The sequence below is a fragment of the Momordica charantia genome, unplaced genomic scaffold (genome assembly GCF_013281855.1).
Source record: "Momordica charantia cultivar OHB3-1 unplaced genomic scaffold, Mcharantia_2.0 BLBB01000043.1, whole genome shotgun sequence".
Lineage (NCBI taxonomy): Eukaryota > Viridiplantae > Streptophyta > Magnoliopsida > Cucurbitales > Cucurbitaceae > Momordica > Momordica charantia.
Genome location: NW_028275199.1, coordinates 54,610 through 75,305, shown reverse-complemented (window position 1 = coordinate 75,305; position 20,696 = coordinate 54,610). Strand labels below are relative to the sequence as shown.

At 36.1% G+C, this 20,696-nt stretch overlaps 1 protein-coding gene across 2 annotated transcripts; it reads left to right on the top strand.

Moving 5' to 3' along the window:
• The first annotated feature begins 558 nt into the window (after positions 1-558).
• On the top strand, positions 559-6,827 carry LOC148207873 (putative GTP-binding protein OBGM, mitochondrial). 2 transcript variants are annotated; one of them, XM_088118231.1, is made up of 6 exons: positions 559-756; positions 1,439-1,662; positions 1,765-1,873; positions 2,449-2,531; positions 2,641-2,703; positions 5,477-6,827. In XM_088118231.1, the coding sequence occupies exons 2-6, from the start codon at positions 1,528-1,530 to the stop codon at positions 6,626-6,628; spliced, it is 1,542 nt and encodes a 513-aa protein (XP_087974357.1). In that variant the 5' UTR covers positions 559-756; positions 1,439-1,527; the 3' UTR covers positions 6,629-6,827. The 2 variants fall into 2 exon arrangements, with proteins under 2 accessions (XP_087974357.1, XP_087974358.1); XM_088118232.1 differs by having other exon boundaries at positions 559-778.
• The last annotated feature ends 13,869 nt before the right edge of the window (positions 6,828-20,696 follow it).

Below are 20,696 nucleotides of genomic sequence, written 5' to 3'. Positions count from 1 at the left end.
TTTTGAAAATTTTGTCCCTCGACATTTTTTTGTTCTATAATATTTTTTCATCAATAATATTTTTTCTCACTTATTTTATTTTATTTTAAAAATAAATATATGCACTAATTCATTATAAAATGTCTGACTAAAATTTTATTTATAGGCTACATTTAGATATAAAATAAACATTAATCAATAGTATAATATCTTAATTTATTTTTAATTCAAATCTAATGTGTTATATTTCATTTATTTTACTATTCCAATAATCACTAAAAATAAACTAAAATTGATCTAAAAATATATATTAAGTTAATAAAAATAAATTTTTATATGAATTCAAATAATAGTAAATTTAATATATAAATTATTTGATAATTGGTAAATATATTTTTATAACATTACATGAATTTACAAATGTTAAAATGAATAAATCTTACGAAATAAACTCTAAATTACAGACATTTGAGGTTTCAAGATCTAAAGTTACCGGTTATTTACATTCCCAAAAAACAAACAATGTTGGTGAAAGGTAATATTACAGGTTACATAAAAAAAAAAAAAAAATCCTAATTACCCCTGCTTTCTCATTTCACAATCACCGGTCTCTCCCCCGTCAATCAGAAACATAAGTGATGTTGGTTGATTTTCTTCTGCCGCACGCCTCCGCCGTCTTCGCCGCTGCACGTCTCCCCGCCTTCGCCGCCGCTGCACGCCTGCTCGCTGCCGTTGCCGTTGCCGTCGCGGCTGCACTACTGATTTCGTCTACTCTTGGTCTGTTCTCACTCTTACACTTGTACGTTTAATCCTTTCCTAACCTCCCTCCCCTCGATTTCCATCGTGTCGTTGGGAATCGCCGCAAGTTTCGAACCAGTTTCCGTGTCACATGTACCTGTCTTTGCTCTTTGGTGAACGAAGCAGCATCTTAATGCACCGCTTATATTATATAATGGAGAGAAATTGGGTCTTGGGAGTTGGAGAATTTGAATCAAGTATGGTATATTTATATATTTTGTTAGGAATTTGAATAGTTATTTGTTAAATTTTAGTAATCATGATAATAATTTGTGAATTTTTGTAACTGAATTTGTATTTTACACGTTCCAAAACAATTAATTTAAGAAAATATTGGCCGGTAATTTCATTGCTCTAATTCATCTTCCACATCCGAAGAAGTTATTTCAATGAAATTTGAACAGTGAAATGTGGACCAAGTGAGCGTAAACTGAGATTTTTCCGTATGTGGCTTGAATTCTACGTGGTTTTCTGTTGGTTTTTGTACTGGAAATGGTCATCTGCGCTGTGGCGAAAGTTGCCCAGCCCGGTGGTGCGGTGGAGGGCTCGAGATTCTGGAACTATGCAATATTGCAATTTTTTTTAGTTGGAGTTGGCTTCTCTTCCATTCTTGAAAGGATATATTGTTCTTGCTTCATTAATTGATATTTAAATTTTGTAGATCTCTAGCCCAAGGGAATCCAGCTAGTTCAAATTTTTTGTCTTTCCAAAATATGAAGGGTGCTTGAGGGGGACAAGAAAAGGAGAAAAATGAGGTTTTTGTGTGTAAAAACAGTTCTACGTTTGAAAGGGTTGAGAGAATCCTCAAGTCGTCCATGGCTTTTTTCTGCCATTTCCTATTACTCAGATACTCCCTCCAAGAAGTCTAAGCTTGCCCCTTTACAGGTTTTTTACTCGCTTCTCTTCCTCGTTTTCATTAGCTTCTCACTAGCCACATATAAATGCAAATTATTCTACTTATGTTTGGGATTATGGGGTTCTATGTAGGAGAGAAGAATGGTAGACAGGTTTAAGGTGTATGCCAAAGGAGGTGATGGTGGAAATGGTTGCCATAGCATGCGGCGTAGTCGGCACGATCGCCACGGCCAACCTGATGGTAGGCTTTATGTAATTATTTAATCTCTTAGTCTACTTGTCATCTAGTCGATTCTACATTTTTCTAGTTTTAGGAGCCAAATTGTGTGAGAAAGAAAAAGGAGAGAGTTGTGTGAGAAGAAAAGATTAAACAATCAGTTATTGTAATGTCTTGTACTTAGCAGCTTAAAGCATCACATTTTATGCTGCTCTTTCTTTGTGCTTCTGCTAACATCATACTGGAACGGTAGTTCGGTAAAGTAAATTAAGACATTCCTCTTAACAAGTATAACTATGATTGTTTAATCATTGGCAAGGATGACCAATGTCATTATATGAATAGAATGTGCAACAAATAAGTCCTCTATTAAATTATCTACTAGTAAAAACAAACCAACATTTTGTTGTTTTGTTTTTTGTTTTTGCTTCAAGCTTCCTAAACCATTGCACTATGCAATATTGCATTGAGTTATTTACTTATTACATTTATGTTTCTTTCTTTGATATTTGTGAGTGTTTGGGCCAGATAATCTCATGGCATAATTGTCTGATCCTAAAACATTGTTGTTATTAACACCACATTTTTATTTGATGCAGGTGGAAATGGTGGAAGAGGGGGCGATGTGATTCTGGAATGTTCTCCCTCTCTCTGGGACTTCAGTAGTTTAAATCATCATATTGTATGCTTGACTCTTTCTTTATGCTTCTACTATAATGTATAAGAATGATAAACTACCTTTATAGTTACAGAATTATAATTTCAATCAATATTCCTTCCATATCTTTCAGAATGCAAGCAGAGGTGGACATGGATCTTCGAAAAAAAAGATCGGAACCAGGGGTGAAGATAAGGTCATCTATTCCCTCCTGATCTGTATGTGTGCAACTTCAATGCCTTTTTTTTTTGTCTTTTAATTGTTCATATTTGTTAGGTCAATCTATAAATTTAGTCTCCAAAATTTGAGGAATGTGTCTATTTAGTCTCTAAATTTTAATAAGTTCCAATTACGTCTCTAAATTTTGAATTGTGATTTTATTTGGTTATTACTATTAACTAAATAATAATGTGACTTGAAGAAATATTAGCTAATTTGACTCAATATGGTAGACAAATGGTAGAAGGAAGTGCATGATCTATGAAAAAAATTGATATGCTAAAGGGGATCTCTCTCTAGATGGTTTTCCTTTCTATCCATCTATGAAGATCAAGTCTGATTCTTATTAGAGCATGTACCATTGTCTTTTCTGCTGAACATGGGATTTTGATATGGTTTATCAAAGTTGGTCTTCGATTGCTCAAGTTCCAAGTGAAGTTTTGAATTTAAGTAGTTGTTGTGCTGTGCACAAGTTCTTCTCTTTAAGTGTAATCCTTGGTTTCATGATTTTGTTTTCATACTAGAAGAGAAGAGGAAGTCTCTCTCTTTTATATTAGATTCAATGGGTTTCCTATCAAAAAAAGGAGGAAAAAAGAAAGAAATAAAGGAAAGGAATCATTTGCAACCGTTGGGAAGTTCCTTAGTCGGGTTTCTTCCTTTTTCTTTGGATAGTAAGTTTGTTAAAGAATCAAGATTTGAAAAGGGTGTGATAAGGGTTGAAAGAATCTTTAATTTTCTATGGGTGGTGCGTAGAAATCTCTTCCTTTCCATATGATGGCAATAGATAAAGTATTTTTCCCATTGGAAAATCTAACTTGGTTGGCCTATATATTGGAAAATGATTTGTGATGGATTAAAGAAATTCAAGAACAAGGATTGTCTTAAAGATGAAAGGAATTTGCAAAGTTCCTTGGAAAAGCAGAGGCATTCCCTCGTGGTAGGGACGAGAAGAAGTTTTTTTGCCTACGGAGGAGTAGTGTTAAAAATAATGGGTTGGGAAAAAAAGGATTTTTCGGAAATTGAGTGGGATTGTGCTATGTGGTCGCTGGAATGAATTGGCATGATAATTGGATCGAAGACTTTGAAGACCCTGAAAGTTTCAACCTTTTCGATGTTGGTAAAGCTTCGTTAAAATATAGAAATGAGAAGGTTGACGACGATACGTGTGATTTAGTTGATTGGACAAAGGTTGAGAGCTTTAATGAGAAATTCAAAAGATGGGATGCCACCAAGCATGGGAAATCGGAGGTTATTCCTTGCTATGGAGGATGGATAAACTTGAGAGGTGTAAGTGATAATTGTGAAGGTTTTATCCAATGTGCTTCAAAGGCCATGAACTTGATAGATTTCTTTGAGGCTTGTATTGAAGTTTAAAAGAAGGTGTGGTTTCATGCCAGCATAAAAATGGGCCCAAAGCCCATAATCTTTTAAATTTCCAATCTTTTCCTTTATTTTTCGAAAAGATCTCAATCTTTCCATAATCTTTTCAATTTTCTCTCCCTCCATTTACGTGAATCCCTTTAATATTCTGTGATTTCTCTCTCTTCCTTCACATGGAAGGAAATATTTTTTCTATAACAAAACCTCCATATAAAATCTTTCCATCTCTGTCATTTCTCAACCTCTTCTCTCTCTCTTTTTCTCTTTATAATGTTTGAACTTTGAATATTATTTGGCTTTTATATGTTATATATGTGTGTATATATATTTTTATTTATCTTTATATATAGAGGTCTATTGCGCTTTAGTGGGCCTCGAGCTTTTTAAAACACTGGGAAGGTTTACAACCAAGCATATACTTGACTCCTTTAGGTGATCAAGAACATATTCTCTTTGAGAGATACACAAATCTATCCTTGAGCAAGCCACTTCCATGGATGCCTAGGAAGTATTTGAGACTTCCGTGCTTCTTAAATAGAAAGCTTATGAGTGGATCGAGCAGCAATTTTTGGCATTTCACCTTGAGGACAAGGTGAAAGTTTGGGTAGGGGGTGTTGATGGGTACCAAGGCTCCAATTTACCATACCTACATAGGGAGAAAGTTAGGAAATGTCGGTAATAAAGGGGACAAAGTACAGATGGGAGCAAGAGAGGAATAGGTGAGAGTGTGGGCTGGACGGTGTAGTCCCTCCCTGATTTTGTAATTGGACAGCATTGCAATAGGCTACGCAGGGGTGTATTTTGTCGAGGATTGGGGGTGCTTGTGGGGTCTCGGATTACTTTGGTTGCTAGGAATTTTCTTTCCAAGGAAGAGAGGTCCTGGCCTCTCTGAGAGCTTGGGACTGTTTTATTGTTCTTGTTTCTGTTGAGTGAATCTATTTGCATAGATAGGCCATTTTGCTCCTATTATTTAGTTGACAATGTGATTGGAAGGCTGAAGTTAGGGATATTATTATGATAGCAAGGGTATATTAGTTATTAGTCAAATGATTGGTTATAAACTTAAAAATAGAAGGGGTAGGACGGGTGTGAAGGTAGAGGCAATATTGTATTGATTTAATCTTGAGTATTCGCAAGGGGGCCGAGTCCAAATAACTTGAAAGACTTGGTAGTATCTTGCTGTAGTCTTATTATCTGGTTCCTATAGCACTGTTAATGGTGTAGGGACTACATATAATTTTAATTCAAAATTCAAGAACGAAACTAAATTATATAGACAGCATCGTAATGTAACCATTTTTTGTTTTTTTGTTGTTAAAATTATTAATTTGAATCTATAAATACTAAGTTTTACGGTATGTGTATGATAGATTGTTCAAGTACCTGTTGGCACTGTCATCCATCTTGTGGAGGGTGAACTTCCCAGTGTAGTCAAACAACATTCTTCAACAGATTTAGATCCCTGGCAGATTCCTGGCACACTAGTTAATGATATCTCTGATTCCCGCCAGACGTCTCTTAAATATTCCAACAAAGAAGAGGAAGTCGAATCAATAGTTAAGACTACTCTCTTGCCATGTAATAATAGTGACAATAACACCGGTGATTCTTCGTTCGGTAGGGAAACCTCTAAAGCTGCTACATCTTCAAATGAGATTTCTCGAGTTTCTGCATTTCCTGAAACCCCTAGTTCCATTCAAGACGAGATTGGAGAAAGTGAAGAAATGAAATACAATGTTGCGGAATTGACGGTAGAAGGTCAACGAATAATCATTGCTCGTGGAGGGGAAGGTGGTTTGGGAAATGTTCATGCTCTCAAAGTTTCAAAGAAGCATAAAGCCTTGGGGCAAGAGGATGAGTCCATAAGTTCTGATGTATCTGAAACCAATGAGTCCAACCCGCGAGCTGGTTTTCCCGGCAGCGAGGCTCTACTTGTTTTAGAGCTTAAAAGTATAGCCGACGTGGGCTTTGTCGGGATGCCCAATGCTGGTAAAAGTACTCTGCTAGGAGCCATTTCCAGGGCAAAGCCAATAGTTGGTCATTATGCATTCACAACTCTGAGGCCAAATTTGGGAAACCTAAATTATGATGACTTATCAATCACAGTAGCTGACATTCCAGGTCTTATAAAGGGTGCACATGAAAATCGTGGACTCGGGCATGCTTTCTTGCGTCACATCGAACGTACGAGGGTTCTGGCATATGTGCTAGACTTGGCTGCTGCATTAGATGGTAATAAAGGGATACCCCCATGGGAGCAGCTGCAAGATTTAGTTTCAGAGCTTGAACACCACCAGAAGGGGTTATCGGATCGACCGTCCTTAGTGGTGGCCAACAAGATCGACGAAGAAGGGGCCGAGCAAGTGTACGAGGAGTTAAAGTCAAGAGTGCACGGAGTTCCCATCTTTCCCGTTTGTGCCGTTTTGGAAGAGGGTGTTGCAGAGCTTAAAGCTGGCCTTAAGAGCCTTGTGAATGGCGAAGCATTTTATAGGCTTAAGGTAGATGACATTATTGTTGATTAGGTGCTTGGAATGTGCGGTTTGATTCCATTTTTGCTGCGACTGATAGAACTTAAAGAGATTATTGAAGAAAAATAGATTGATATATTTATGAAATTTGCTTACAAATGAGAAGTCACCACCAGGAGGAAATCAAGCTAAACCATTAGAACAATTCTCCATTATGTCAAATGAAATTATTATAGAATGCTTTTGTGTTGGATATTCTCAACTTGGGATGCTAATGGCCACGAGGGAGCTTGAATAATTATTTCTCAATTATATTATTTTGGAAGTTAAAAGATACATTTAGTCTTATTTTCATTACTACCTTAGTTTGTAATGATTTAGGCTACGTTAGAGAGTGATTTTGACATTTTGTCATTGTCAAAATCACTTTCGTTTTCATGGATCTTGGCAAATTAAAATTTTGATTTTTGAAAAATTTAAAATCACTTGAAATTGATTTTTAAGGTATTATTTGGATGATGATTTTGAAAAATCAATTATCCTTAAATTTTTTTTTTCAAAACCACTCATTCTACTATCACTACCAAACGCTTTAGGAGTGATTTTAGCATGGTCAAAATCACTTTTGTCACTGTCTAAATCACCTCTCTTTTCGGATCATATTTGTCAAATCAGAAAAATTGAGTTTAGAAAACTTAAAATGACTTTAAATTGATTTTCAAAGTATCATGGTGATTTTGGAAAATCAATTTAGTCTTTGAACTTTAGATTTAGATTAACAATTTAATTAATGTAATTTAAAGTTTGTAACAATTTTAGGTGTGTTTGGGAATGATTTTGACATGACTAAATTACTTTTGCCATTGCCAAATCATTCTTTTTTAAAGTATCAATTTTAGGAAAATTATTTAAAATTGATTTTTGAGGTAGTAGGTCGATGGTGATTTTTGGGTAGGTGATTGATCGGGAATCAACTTCCTCCATCTTCATTTTTTTTTCCAAGTGAGTTTTGTCTCTTTTTAAAAGATGGGGTTGAGTTGAAAGAAATTAATTGGGTTTCACCGTCCTTTTCTTTAGGGTGTTCCTTTTCAAAAATGATGCTCGACAAATTAGAAAATTGATTTGGGAAAGCATAAAATGACTTAAAATTGATTTTTAAGGTATCACACTTGGATATTGATTTTGGAGAATCAATTATACTAAAATCTTTTTTTCTAAAATTACAAATTTTACCATCACTTCCAAACACAACCGGGTCTCCCCCAGTTTTTTTTATTTTAAATGTGATTCTTGGTGGTTTCTTGCTGAGTTTTATTAAATAACTGTTTAATTAAACCATTCATCAAATTTAATGTTCTTTTCCAGGATTTGGTATTTTCTATGAAATCAAACATTAAAAATTCAAAAGTACTTCTAATATAAAAATCACTTCAAATCAAGTATAAAATAAATTGTATTTAAATATTTTTTACAAAACCAATATTATTTTAATCTCTTTCTATAAAATCACTAATTAATTATCACTTCCAAACACACTTTTAGTTTTTATTGTGAAATATTGATAAACTAATAAGGGGCCAAATCGCTATAAATTGAAGTTTTTTTATGGTAGGATCAAATTGTTACAAATTTTAAACTATATGGACTAAATTGTTACTAATTTAAAAGTAGGACTAAATCATTCCAAACCAAAATTAAGGAATTAAATTGTCACTTCTCAAAAGAATCACGAGTCAACTATACTGTGTTACAATCACCTCATATTGATAAAAAGTCCAGAGAACAATTTGAAATGGAAATCAAGAAACAATTTCTGGTCATAAAAACAGAAAGGCATGAATTGCGCAAGAAGTTCTTTCGGTTAAAACGCCGTGCGCCCCCACCAGATGGGCCGCCCAAAACCTGGAGCTAACATTTCAATCAGAAAATGAAGAATATTTAGAGTTTTCTCCCTTTCTCTCACTCAATAGATGTATCTTGTCTGATACGGCGTGAGGTATTTTTTAACCTTTCAAATATGTTGGTATTTTGTATTATTACAAAATCACCTTTCACGTAAGCTTGTTCAATGAAACCATGCAATGCATGAACTAAAATCGAACTCTAGTTTAAAACTAAAATGCAATTTCATATATAGTTGAAGGAAAAAAGATTGAAACGTATATGTGGAACCAATTTTAAGCTTTCAGTTCAACTCAAAGTCAATTTTAAAAACAAATAAGAAGTTGAAGATATAAAATGCTATTATTTAGCCTAAAAATAAATAATAAAAAAAGACTAATCTTTATTCTCATTAATTTGGAGTCTTTAAGTTACATAAATAAATAAATTGAGTGGAATCTGGTTGATAAATCTCTCTCTAGTGGATGTCATTTTAGAATCAAATTGATTGTAGTGCACATAAACTTTTTTTGGTTGCGAAAGAAACAAAATACAAATAATAATAATAATAACAATAACAGAATTACATTTGGTAAATTGTTTAATACAAAAAATAAAATAAAATAATAATAATAATAGAGTTACATTTGGTAATTTTTTTAAAAATAAACATTAGTATTTTTTTCGTGTTTTCTAAAATTTTAAATTAAAAAAAGCGAAAATTAAAATTTCACATTAAATATTCAAAAATTTTTATGCTACCTTTAATTATTGATATTTATTTTCTATTTTGCAAGCCTAAAGTATAAAATAATATTTTGATCTATATAAATCAGTAACAAAAAAACTTGATTTTGATACTTCTAAAATTTCTACACAATTTTAGAAATATTTGGTACAAGAATTTGACTTTTTATTGACGCTTTAAAACGTTGGAAAAAGACCCCAAAAAAAAAACGTCACGGGTGACTTCTCCCAATGATAATTATTCGTCGGCAACAACGTCGGCAAAAGGGCGTTGGGAATGTACGTTACCGATGCTCTAAAAAACGTCGGCATAACTAATCTTATGCCGACGTTTAGAAAACGTTGGTAGAACTTGTTATAAGATGGAAATCGATCAAAGAAATAGGCCTCTACAGACCAGAGAGGCCCAACCAGGAAACGACGAAGGGAAAAGATCGAGCCAACTAGGGCTCGGTCCCGACCCCTGCTCGGCAAATCTATCAAAGAAATAAGCCTCTACAGACCATAGAGGCCCAACCAAGCAACGATGAAGGGAAAAGACCAAGCCAACCAGGGCTCGGTCCCGACCCTTGCTTGGCGCCGAGTAGGGCTCGGCCCATTGGTTGGTCCCACTTTCTCTCCTCTCCCGTTGGTTGAGGTGCCCCGGTCTATGAATTCCTGTGATCCAGCGACGACATATTAGATGAGCTCAACAAGAAAGTTCCAGAAGATAGATTTCCTATAAATGGAACTACTGGCTAAAGCCGATCCGAGATATTCCAACATCTATAGATGTACTCTCGAAATGATGAGATCAGATGACCAGAAAAACATCATCTCGAGAATGGGGGCAACTGTTATGGGATTAGATCCAGCCAAGGAAATGAGCCTCTACAGACCAGAGAGACCCGAACCCAGCGACAGACTGAGCAAGTCGAGGCTTGGTCTTGACCCCGGCTCGGCGCTGACCAGGGCTCGGCCCAGTGGCCGAGCCCACTTTCTCTCCTCTCCCATTGGTTGAGGTACCCCGGTCCATGAATCCGTGTGATCCAGTGACGACGGATAGATGGACACAACGAGAAGGTTCAAGAAGGCAAGACTTCTATAAATGAAACCACTGGTTGAACCCTAGAGGTAAACAAGGAAAACCCTAGTTACTTCACTCAATAATTCTCACATCACTGACTTTAGCATCAGAGCCAGTGTGACCGAAGTCACAACGGTCTAGAGTTGTTCAGTTTTGCAGGTATCTGGTCCCGTGTTCATCGAGTTGGGTGCATATTTGGCGAGAACCGAGGAGGCCAAATTTCCAGCATCAATAATTGGCGCCGTCTATGGGAATGATTATGAAATTCAAAACAAAATTAGCCAAAACAAGCCCATATCGGAGGAGATTGGAATGAAGCAAGTTGATTGAACCCCGATGGGGGTCAACAGTGTTTCGAAAAGAAGAGCCTGAGCGGGGCAATCGACCACTCGGGAGAGATATGCCCAAGCCCTGATCATTAACTAGATCCGTCCACCATCAGAATGAGAGAGTCGGTCGAGGAGGTGGAGTCTATCCCTTTGACATCCGAGGATCGACGGGTCAACATTGAAACCAGGTTAGGAAGTGAGGAAAAGACGAACCTCATAAATTTCCTCAGAAGCAACGCCGACGTATTCGCGTGGTCACATTGGAACATGCTAGGAAACGATTGGGAAGTCATGGTGCACCGACTCAACGTCGACAGGAGCTGTCGACTAGTGAAACAGAAACGTCGTGTCTTCAACCAAGAAATGAACGAGATTGTGGCTAAACAGGTAAATGATCTACTGAAAGCAAGTTTCATTCGAGAGGTGCACTACCCCCAGTGGATATCCATTGTCGTGTTAGTAAGGAAGCCCAATGGCAAATGGAGAATGTGCATCAGGCTAACAACCAATTAAAAAAATTAAAAAGAAAGAAAAAAAAAGTAGAACTAAGTTTTAAAGCTGCACTAATGAAACATGCATAAAATAGAAAACAACTACTAAATTTGCACTAATGAAACATGCATAAAATAGAAAACAACTACTAAATTTGAAAGACAGAAATTAAAAGTAGACAAACAAACACGAAATTTGGTCAGGTAGAGGAACTCCACTCCCCTACTAGTCTTCTTCATCCTTACTGCATCCTCTTCTTTTTCAACATCAAATTTGTCTTCTGGAAATTTTTGTAAAGACGGAAATGGGCAAGAGAAATTTCGCACGAGGGATTTGCGAATCACGACGTCTCTCTCTTTAGCATTGCTCAAGTAGGCCTACTGTCGTCGCTTAATAGCTGCTACTACTCCTACAATGGAGCTGAGCTGCTGCAACAAGCTTGCCTGAGTAGTAGAGACTTCCTTGAGCGCAAAAACGATATTTCCTCCTCACTTGCTGTGATCGACGACCTTTAACCTTTCAATTGCCACCTCGTTGATCACTCCCTTGTCCTTTAGCGTTTGGTCTGTGTCTTCCTGTGACACTCCCCATTTAACTTCTCGAGGCATGACGGCTCTTGACATTTATTCCCAAGATGCCCCCCCCCCCCCCCCCCCCCCCCCCCCCCCCCCCCATGTTCGACCTTGCCATTTATTCCCAAGGCTTAGCACCACTACTTCGCAAGCACCACTCCACTTTAGTCCTTCAAGCCTAACTCCTCGAGTCGCATTGGCCCTTGACATTTATCCCCAAGGCCTCAATACTCCTCTACAGAAACTTGATGTTTGGCCTTGCCATTTATTCCTAAGACCTGAACTGCGCACCGGTCCTTGCCGTTTATCCCCAAGGTACCAATGACTTCCCAACGTATTGGTCCTTGACATTTATCCCCAAGACCCCAATACTCATTTACAGAAATTTGACGTTCGGCCTTGTCATTTATTCCCAAGGCAACTACTCAAGGCTTTGAACCTCCAAGCGATTTAGATGCATTTTCAGACCAGACCACCCATAGTTTAACAGACTGCCAACCCGTCCCTTCACCCTTCACCCTTCACCACTTCACTAGCCCTCCCAAGGCCACCTACAAGTATATTTCCCACATTCCAATTCCCTGCACAGTTCACAAGCATGCTTTTCTTTGCAATAAACAGGTCACCACACAACAGCTCACAACTAAAACAATATAAACTAATTATCAGTTTAACAACGCGAGCATTTCATTTACAACATGTTTGCAAAACGTCATGAGCCAGTTACTTTTAACCACAATAATTCAGAATTTACTAGTCACCTCCAACAAAAAGAATAGAAAGCATGTTTCCTCATAAGTGTTCAATAATAGAAAGACGGCAACAAAATCACTAGAAGTTCACACATCAAAACTAACAATCCCTACATGCTCAATTAAATTATTTTAGCTAAAAATCAGCATCAAAACCATTCCGTTAACGCTAAATAATGCACGCACTCGCCCCCTGGTGCTACTTACACAACCACGTCCTTAAGTTTGCGTCGAACTCACACCTACGCACAAAATAGAAAAAAAAACAGCAATATAAATATACTGTTCAGCCTTCGAAAACAACTCTAAGAGGGTTCAACGGGTCTCATTACCGCAAAACGACTTCGTGTAGGTGTGGGTAAATTAGATCTAGCTTGCAAAGGGGTGGGTAGCGTAAATCGGGCTTCGAACGAATGAAGTTAATCACCGGACACCACCCAAAACACTGATGTCCACGTTTTTACAGCAGCGAAAAACGCCCAAAATGACCTCCAACGGCTTCGATTTGATGTCCGTTACTACAAAACAATTTCGCTTAGGTGTGGGTATTCCAAATCGATTTCGTTTAGGTGTGGGTAATCCAAATCTAACTTCGAACAAGGGTGGGTCAAAGAAAATTACCGGGCTTCCCGGATCTAAGCTATTCGAGTCGTTGGAGTTTGTCGGATCGAGGGAAAACACCGTGAACAACCACCACGCGCCGCCCCGCCGCACCTGTTGCTGCCCGAGACCACGCGCCGCCGCCTGTTGCTGCCCGACGCCCGCACCAGCTGCTGCACGACGCCCGACGCTGCTGCTGCCGTGCTGCTGTCCCGACACCGCACCTGCTGCTCCGATGCCGCCGCTGTTCGTCGCGTCGCCTGAACGGAGCTACTCGCCGGAGAAGAAGAACCCGAGTGGGGGTGGCCGGCGGCTTCAACAAGAGAGGGAAAGGGAGGAAGAAGAAGAGGAAAAGGACAAGGGCTAGGGTTTTCTTTTTGTTTTAAACCTTTAACTCCTTTGGGCTTGGGTTCTTTTCCTTTTGTTTAAGGCCCACTTACCCAACCCCTCCTTGTTAAAACAAGCCAATAATATAATTTCGTAATTGGCCCAATGGCCCAAAACAAGTGTCACATAGCGGAATCTGTACTAAACCATAATTTGATAAATAACTAGGCGCTACTAACTCACCACTAATTCTGTAGCAATACACAATAGTCGAGATGCCACACTTAAATTAAATAAAGATAACTGATGAATCAAACAAAATAAAATGAAATAAATAAATAAAAAATCTATTTTGTTATAAAAATTTCTCGGAACTCGAGGCAAGCTAACCTGAGTAACGCGGGGCGTTACAGAAGGGGCACAGCTGCTGGTTCAGCAATCTCTCCTCCGTTTTGTTCCTCAACAACTGGGTTGGGGAGCCTTGGTGGTCGATCTATTTGGTTAGTTTCCACTTGCTGATGACGTTGTTCTCTCCTTCTCTAGTGGAATGTGCGAGCAATTTCGTTATCAAGCAAATACTCTAACCCTTGCAAATCGTCCTTCACCTTCAAAGTTCACCAATATAGTAGTCAAAGATCTAGCATAAAATTCCTTAAAACAAAATACAAAGTGTACAGCAATTTAGTCTCCGGCAACGACGCCAAAAACTTGTTGTCCCTCAGATTATGCTACCAATTTTTATATGTGCAAGTGCACACAATCGTCGCAGCAAGTAATAAAAAGTTCGAATACACAGAGATTAAATGCCTAAACACCCAATATTCACTTAAGAAATCAATGAAATAAACTAAGAAGTTTTTTTTTTCTGAATAATAGCTAAACTGTATCAAAATAAAAGCTATTTAAATATTTACCTTATATCAGTCACAAGTAAAGTTTTTGCTAGAGTTAACAAACATCCACGATCGCTAAGTAAGTTCTTACGAAAATAAGGGCGCAAGGGGGAGAGGATGTCGACTCTTTCTGGGCCACCTTAATTATGGTGCAACATTAATGGAATAAATACAGTGGTCAAATAGACAAGATGTTCTTCCAAACACCCCAGATTTTCTACCATTAAAGTCCATAGACAAACAGCATATAAGCACAGTTTTCATGACCAAGCCAGACGATGCTTATCCCTAAGTCACCACACTCTAAACTCAAGTAGACTCTAGCTCGAGATGAAGTTTCTCGCTCCTTAATACATTTTTCCAAAAGTTATCAAAGAGGTATTTCAACATGGTGATCAAGCACATCAAAAATAGAGTGATAAAACAACTTCAACTCAAAACATACTATCATTAATGCAAAACAATAAGGTTACAACCCAGAGAATGAGTTTACAACATCTCCCTCTTACACAAGTTGATTAGCTAGACAACGTCATAAGGAGATTCAGAAATGTAGGAATAAAAACAATACAAAGATGCTAAAAATGAAGAGAAGGAGCTGAAGATCAGCTCCCAATAGGAGTTCTCGGCCTCTTCTTAGCTACTGATGTCTGTCTTCTTCTTCTGTTGACTTTCTTTAATGGTTTGAGAGGTTTTCTTGGAGTGAGGGTTGATTTCTTCACGAAATGAACAAGGGAATTGTCTTGGTATCTGTGGAGGCTTCTCCTCTTGTTTGCATTTATACCCCTTTCGATTTTAGGGCAATAAAACACGCCCTGTGGGACCCAGCTTTCACTCTCAAGTGAAACCTCCAATTACTGTGGTAAATACCATTGAGAAGTCTTTTCACTACTAGCTTGCTGCTTTTTGTCTCTTTCTAGAACTGATGTTGTAGCATCATCAAAACTGCAACAAAATGCATCAAAATCAGACCATTTAAACGAGTGTTAATATTAAACTCTCAGCCATATGAGAACATTGATTTATCTTCTAAATTAGGCATACTCATTTAATATTTGGGGCTAGATAAGACTATCTTTAGCTATTTTATGTAACTTTTAGGCACCATTAACTCTCTTTAGGAGAGTTATCAACTTCACAGACTTAAACAAGGCTCGCCCTAAGGATTCTTTTCCCTTACCTCGGATAGATCAACTGGTCGATGCTATAGTTGGACATGAAAGTTTGAGTTTCATGGATGCCTACTCTGGATACAATCAAATTAAGATGCACCTGCCAGACCAGGAGAAGACCTCTTTCGTCACAAGCCGATGCTTATATTGCTACACAGTAATGCCATTCAGTGAAAGAACGCTAGTGCTACTTATCAACAAATGGTAAATCAGATGTTTGCAACATTGATTGGCAAAAATATAGAGGTCTACGTGGATGATATGTTGGTGAAAAGCCGAAAAGGCAATCAACATGAAGCAGACTTGACAGAGGCATTAGAGATCTTGAGGAAATATAAGATGAAGTTGAATCCCAACAAGTGCACGTTTGGAGTGACCTCAGGAAAATTTTTTGGGTTCCTAGTGCACCAACGAAGAATCTAAGCCAACCCTGATAAAATCAGAGTTGTGGTGGAGATGGACCCACCCAGAAATTTAATGCAATTATAGGGACTCAACGGAAGAATAGCAGCACTCAACAGATTTGTGAGTCGTTCAACCGACAAGTGTCTACCATTCTTCAAAGTCCTAAGGAAAAAGGGAAAGTTTGAATGGACGAAAGAGTGCGAGGTTGCCTTCAAGGAGCTAAAGCAATACATAGGAACGACCCCACTCCTCTCAAAACTGATCACTGGTGACAAGCTCTACTTATACCTAGCTGTATCAAACACTGCGGTAAGTTCAACATTGGTAAAAGAAGAGGATGGACGACAGTCTCCAATGTACTACACGAGTAAAGCAATGGTGGATGCAAAAATTAGATACCCATTGGTTGAGGTGCCTCGATCCATGAATCCGTGTGATCTAGTAACGACGGATAGATGGCTCAACAAGAAGGTTCCAGAAGGCAAGACTTCTATAAATGGAACCACTAGCTGAACCCTAGAGGTAAGCAAGGAAAACCCTAGTTACTTCACTCAATAATTCTCCCATCGCTGACTTTAGCATCAGAGTCAGTGTGACTGAAGTTACAGCGGTATAGGGTTGTTCGGTTTTGCAGGTATCCGGTCCCGTGTTCATCGAGTTGGGTACATATTTGGTGAGAACCGAGGAGGCCAAATTTCCAGCATCAACAGAACTGCTTCTTTACCCACGTTTACAAAACATCAGCAGAAGTGTAGCTTTGCTAACGTTTCATAAACGTCTAAAGAATTGGCCTTTTGTTGATGTTTGTAAAATGTCGGCAGAAGTTTCGTTTTGCCAACATTTTATTATAAAACATCGACCACGAATAGTATTTCCAACATTCACATAACATTGGAAGAACATATTTTTAGCAACATTTTTTCAAAAAACGTCGACAATATTTATTATTATTTTTTTAATAAAATGCACTAATTTGAATCCCAACATTCCTGGGAGATACAAATAAAATACTCTCACCTAAGGTCAAGTATCAAATAATATATATAACCAAGAAATCAAATAATATCAAATATCAAAATAGCTCTACAAAAGTTCTTACACCTTCACTGTGTTTCAAAAGCTACATAAATACAAATAGACCTAGTTAGATGATTCATGTCTTTCAAAAGCTACATTTTGGGTGGTACATGATATAGAGTACCCCAAATTAAAAGAATCTGAAAACTATAGCTTATATCAACACAAAGTTCTTATAAGCCAACTCAATATATGTGACAATTAAAGCTTCATGAAACCACTCAAAATGATCACTTAACCTAATGCTTATAAGCCAAAATAAAAGGTAACATAACTCACCTAGACATCAACATATTACAACTAAAAACAAATTTCTCACAAAAACGTAACCAAAAACATAAGTCATAAATAATTACAATGTTTAATAGATGCTACGATAAGTCACAAACCCCCTTCCCCTAAAGTCATTTCATAATTAAAAAAACATGCATTATTTGATGGTTGCAATTCCAAACATTAGTAATACACAAACTCAAGCATATAATTCCAAAATGCCAGGGTCAATGTCAAGCTAAAATCTTTCAATTGGAACCCCCTTCCCCAACCGAACCCTCACAATCTCGATCTTAACACTAAACCATAAGTCAATATCATATAACACACTCGCTAATGAAACGTAGGAATATATATTTAGTGGGCAATTCTCGTACGTTTGAATTTATCAATCCGACCTTATTTATAAAACATTGAAAGAAATCCAATATTTACCGGCAGTTTTTAGAAAACGTCGGCAACTGTAGATATTTCTTGATGCTTTTTAGAAACGTCGGTGGAACTTATAGTTTTTTCAACGATTTTGTTTTTGTCCGAGAAAATACCTTCTCCCGACAACTTCTTAAACGTCAAGAAAAAATTCGTTAGAAAAACAATAAATTCTTAGAATGGTTTCTTAAAATTGAGAAATGATAAATAGAAAAAGTTACCAAACAGTTATGTTTCATATAAATTAGAAGCCATAAATAATAACGCTTCTAAATAAGAAAGGAAACATTATTAAATGGGGGCTCAATGTCAAAATCAATTTATGTGGATGGACGTTATACGCGGTGGAGACATATTTCTTGTCGTCTCCCATAGGATGCATCATTTATTCATATAACTTCATTTGTCGACGGATAAAATTAAATTTCATTTTAGGGTAAGTGCAAAAAAAATTTAAAAAAAAAACCAATGACGGAGGAATAAGATGAATTTAATATATGAATTTAGTACGTGTAAAAAAAATCTCATTAATCTTTACAATAACCTACAAAATAACAAAAATGAACTGAACATAGCGCAACTAGTTTAGACATTTATATCCTACCCACCCACCGATCGTGAGTTCGAACTCTCACCTCCACATGTACTAAAAACCAAAAAGGATTGAGAGCTTTCAAGTCATATAAATGTAGTTTTGTGAAGCAATTTTGATATCGAAGTTAATAAGTAATAATAAAAGGGGAGAAACAAATGAGTTACCATAATGGACTAACAAAAAAAATTGTGTTGTGTTGTTTCTTGCTTTTCAAAAAATAATAATAAATAACAGTGATTAGTATAGATTTCTGGTTTCTTGTTTTCTAATCTTTTAAATAAATAGAAAAAAAAGTGAATTTTTATATTAAACTAAAATTTAATTAAATATTCAAATTCCTATATTATATTTATTTTTTAATATTTATTCTGCATTTTATACATCAAGAATGATAAAATAATGTTATTATTTATGTATTGGAAAAGACTGAAACGAAATAAAAAATAAAAAATTTTATTTTGTTGTTTCCAAACTTCTTACACAATTTTTGAAATATGGATAGAAATAGTCTTGCCATCTGGAGGATTAAGAAATGTCTAACCGACAAGGTTTGTCACCATTTTGGCTTGATACCATATTAATATTCATGGGTTCTATCTCAAAACCAATTGATAATGAGAGGAGTAGCACATGTCTATTATAAACCTATGTAATGTCCATTTTCTTTTTAACGTGAGATCCTTAACACATTCCACCTTACACTGACTTGAGCATCGAAGTATTTGTTTCTCTTCTACAGATCTTTTGTCGTGAAGTGACACTCAAGCTCTTCCTAGTCAACCTACCTTGATCAGGTTGATCTTGACTTATTTTTGTTGGAAAAATATTTCTTAAAAATAGAAATGAGAACTAACGATAATAGTTACTTAGAAACAAGAATCAAGAAATGGAAACGTGAGCAAACGACGCTTCTTTTTCAGATTATAGCCAATTTTTGTTTGTTAAAATCTTCATCCACCCATTAAAACCTACTATATTTTATTGTTTGAAAAGGAAAAAATCGTAAAATCGTAAAATATCTTTTACACCTTTTACCATTTCCTAACGATTAAAATAAAACAAAAGCTCTCTCCGTATACATCTTGTTTTCACGCAGGAAAAATATAAATGAAAAATATATATAGAAAATTAGAAACAATATAATGAAAAATATATATAGAAAATTAGAAACAATATACATAGCATAATAAGTACCACCAAAATATATATATGAACATCAAAACAATATACCTAACAAAAATGAAATATATCTTTTTCTATTTATAAAACATAACGCTCAGAATTCACATCAATTTTTATACTTTACCTCTTCATCAGCTAAAATTAATATTTGTATTCGCAAATCTTGATTTTGACCTACTTCAATGTTTCCCCTACGAAAAACAAATACTTTTAATTTCCACTCCTTTTGGAAATGTATGAGTTCTTTGATAAAAAAAAAAAGGATTTTCGTAGACATTTTGGGAGAAAGAATATATGAGTTTTTAATTTACACTCTTTCCTTTTATATATGGTTTGTAAAGGAAGAATATTCATACCTCTTCATCAGCGGACGCACTGCTTCTATAAATGGTTTGTACAGGAAGAACAGCCATACCTCTTGAACGTATTGCTTCTCTAAACAGACACCTCATTAAAATAATAGCATCCCGTAGAAGAGGTACATGGAAGAATATATAATATAGATGAATGGTAAACTTGGTATATCTTAAAAAGTTGGAGCAAAATGGAGAGGTAAAGATTCTCCTCCATAGCTTCTTTTAGATATAGTATAGATATAGATATACAATTTATATAATACTTGTAGCACTAACAATAATTATGGAAGCATATCAACTATATTAACGATGTACCTAATATATGTACTTTATACACTATCCATAATGACGTCTTCAATCATTATTTATTTGAAAAAATTAATGATTATGTACCACAAGAGTCATTTGTGTTTGCTCACACGAGATTTCAAAAAAAATTTAATTCAAGAAAAAAACTTTGATTTACGATCTCTAATTTAATCTTCTAATATTTCACTTGAATGTAAAGTAATCAACACGAGGGATGACAAGCTTGTTCTCGAGATTGAATCTTCAAATTTTTGTTCGTTTAAGGTTTTAAAGCCACAAGCTTCTAGTTAAATTGAGGTCTTCAAAGTCTTTGACTCTTAACAAGGTCTTTGAAGTTTTCGACAAAAAATAATGTAAAAAACTTTTAAAATTCATTAGTTTAATATAAATCAAGCTTACACAAAATTAAGTTTGATTAATACACCTGACTCAACCATTTAAATAGCTTCGGCAAAACTTACAAAGTTCGAAAAGAAGGAAAAAAAAAACCAGCTCTTTGTCATTTTATTTTTGATTAATTGGCATGAAAAATGTGTCAAATAAAAAAGTTAATCAAAATGTTAAACTAAATTCATATTTTAATTAATTTGACACGAGTCAAAACCATAAATAAATATCATATATTTTGATTCCAAATTATGTTTTTTCAAGGTTTACTCATGTGC

Bases quoted from the DNA above. Each gene is read 5' to 3' on its own strand.
- LOC148207873 (XM_088118231.1), top strand. From the start codon at position 1,528: ATGAGGTTTTTGTGTGTAAAAACAGTTCTACGTTTGAAAGGGTTGAGA. The intron at 1,663-1,764 runs GTTTTTTACTCG...GGTTCTATGTAG, and splicing joins CTAAGCTTGCCCCTTTACAG to GAGAGAAGAATGGTAGACAG. The intron at 1,874-2,448 runs GTAGGCTTTATG...TATTTGATGCAG, and splicing joins TCGCCACGGCCAACCTGATG to GTGGAAATGGTGGAAGAGGG.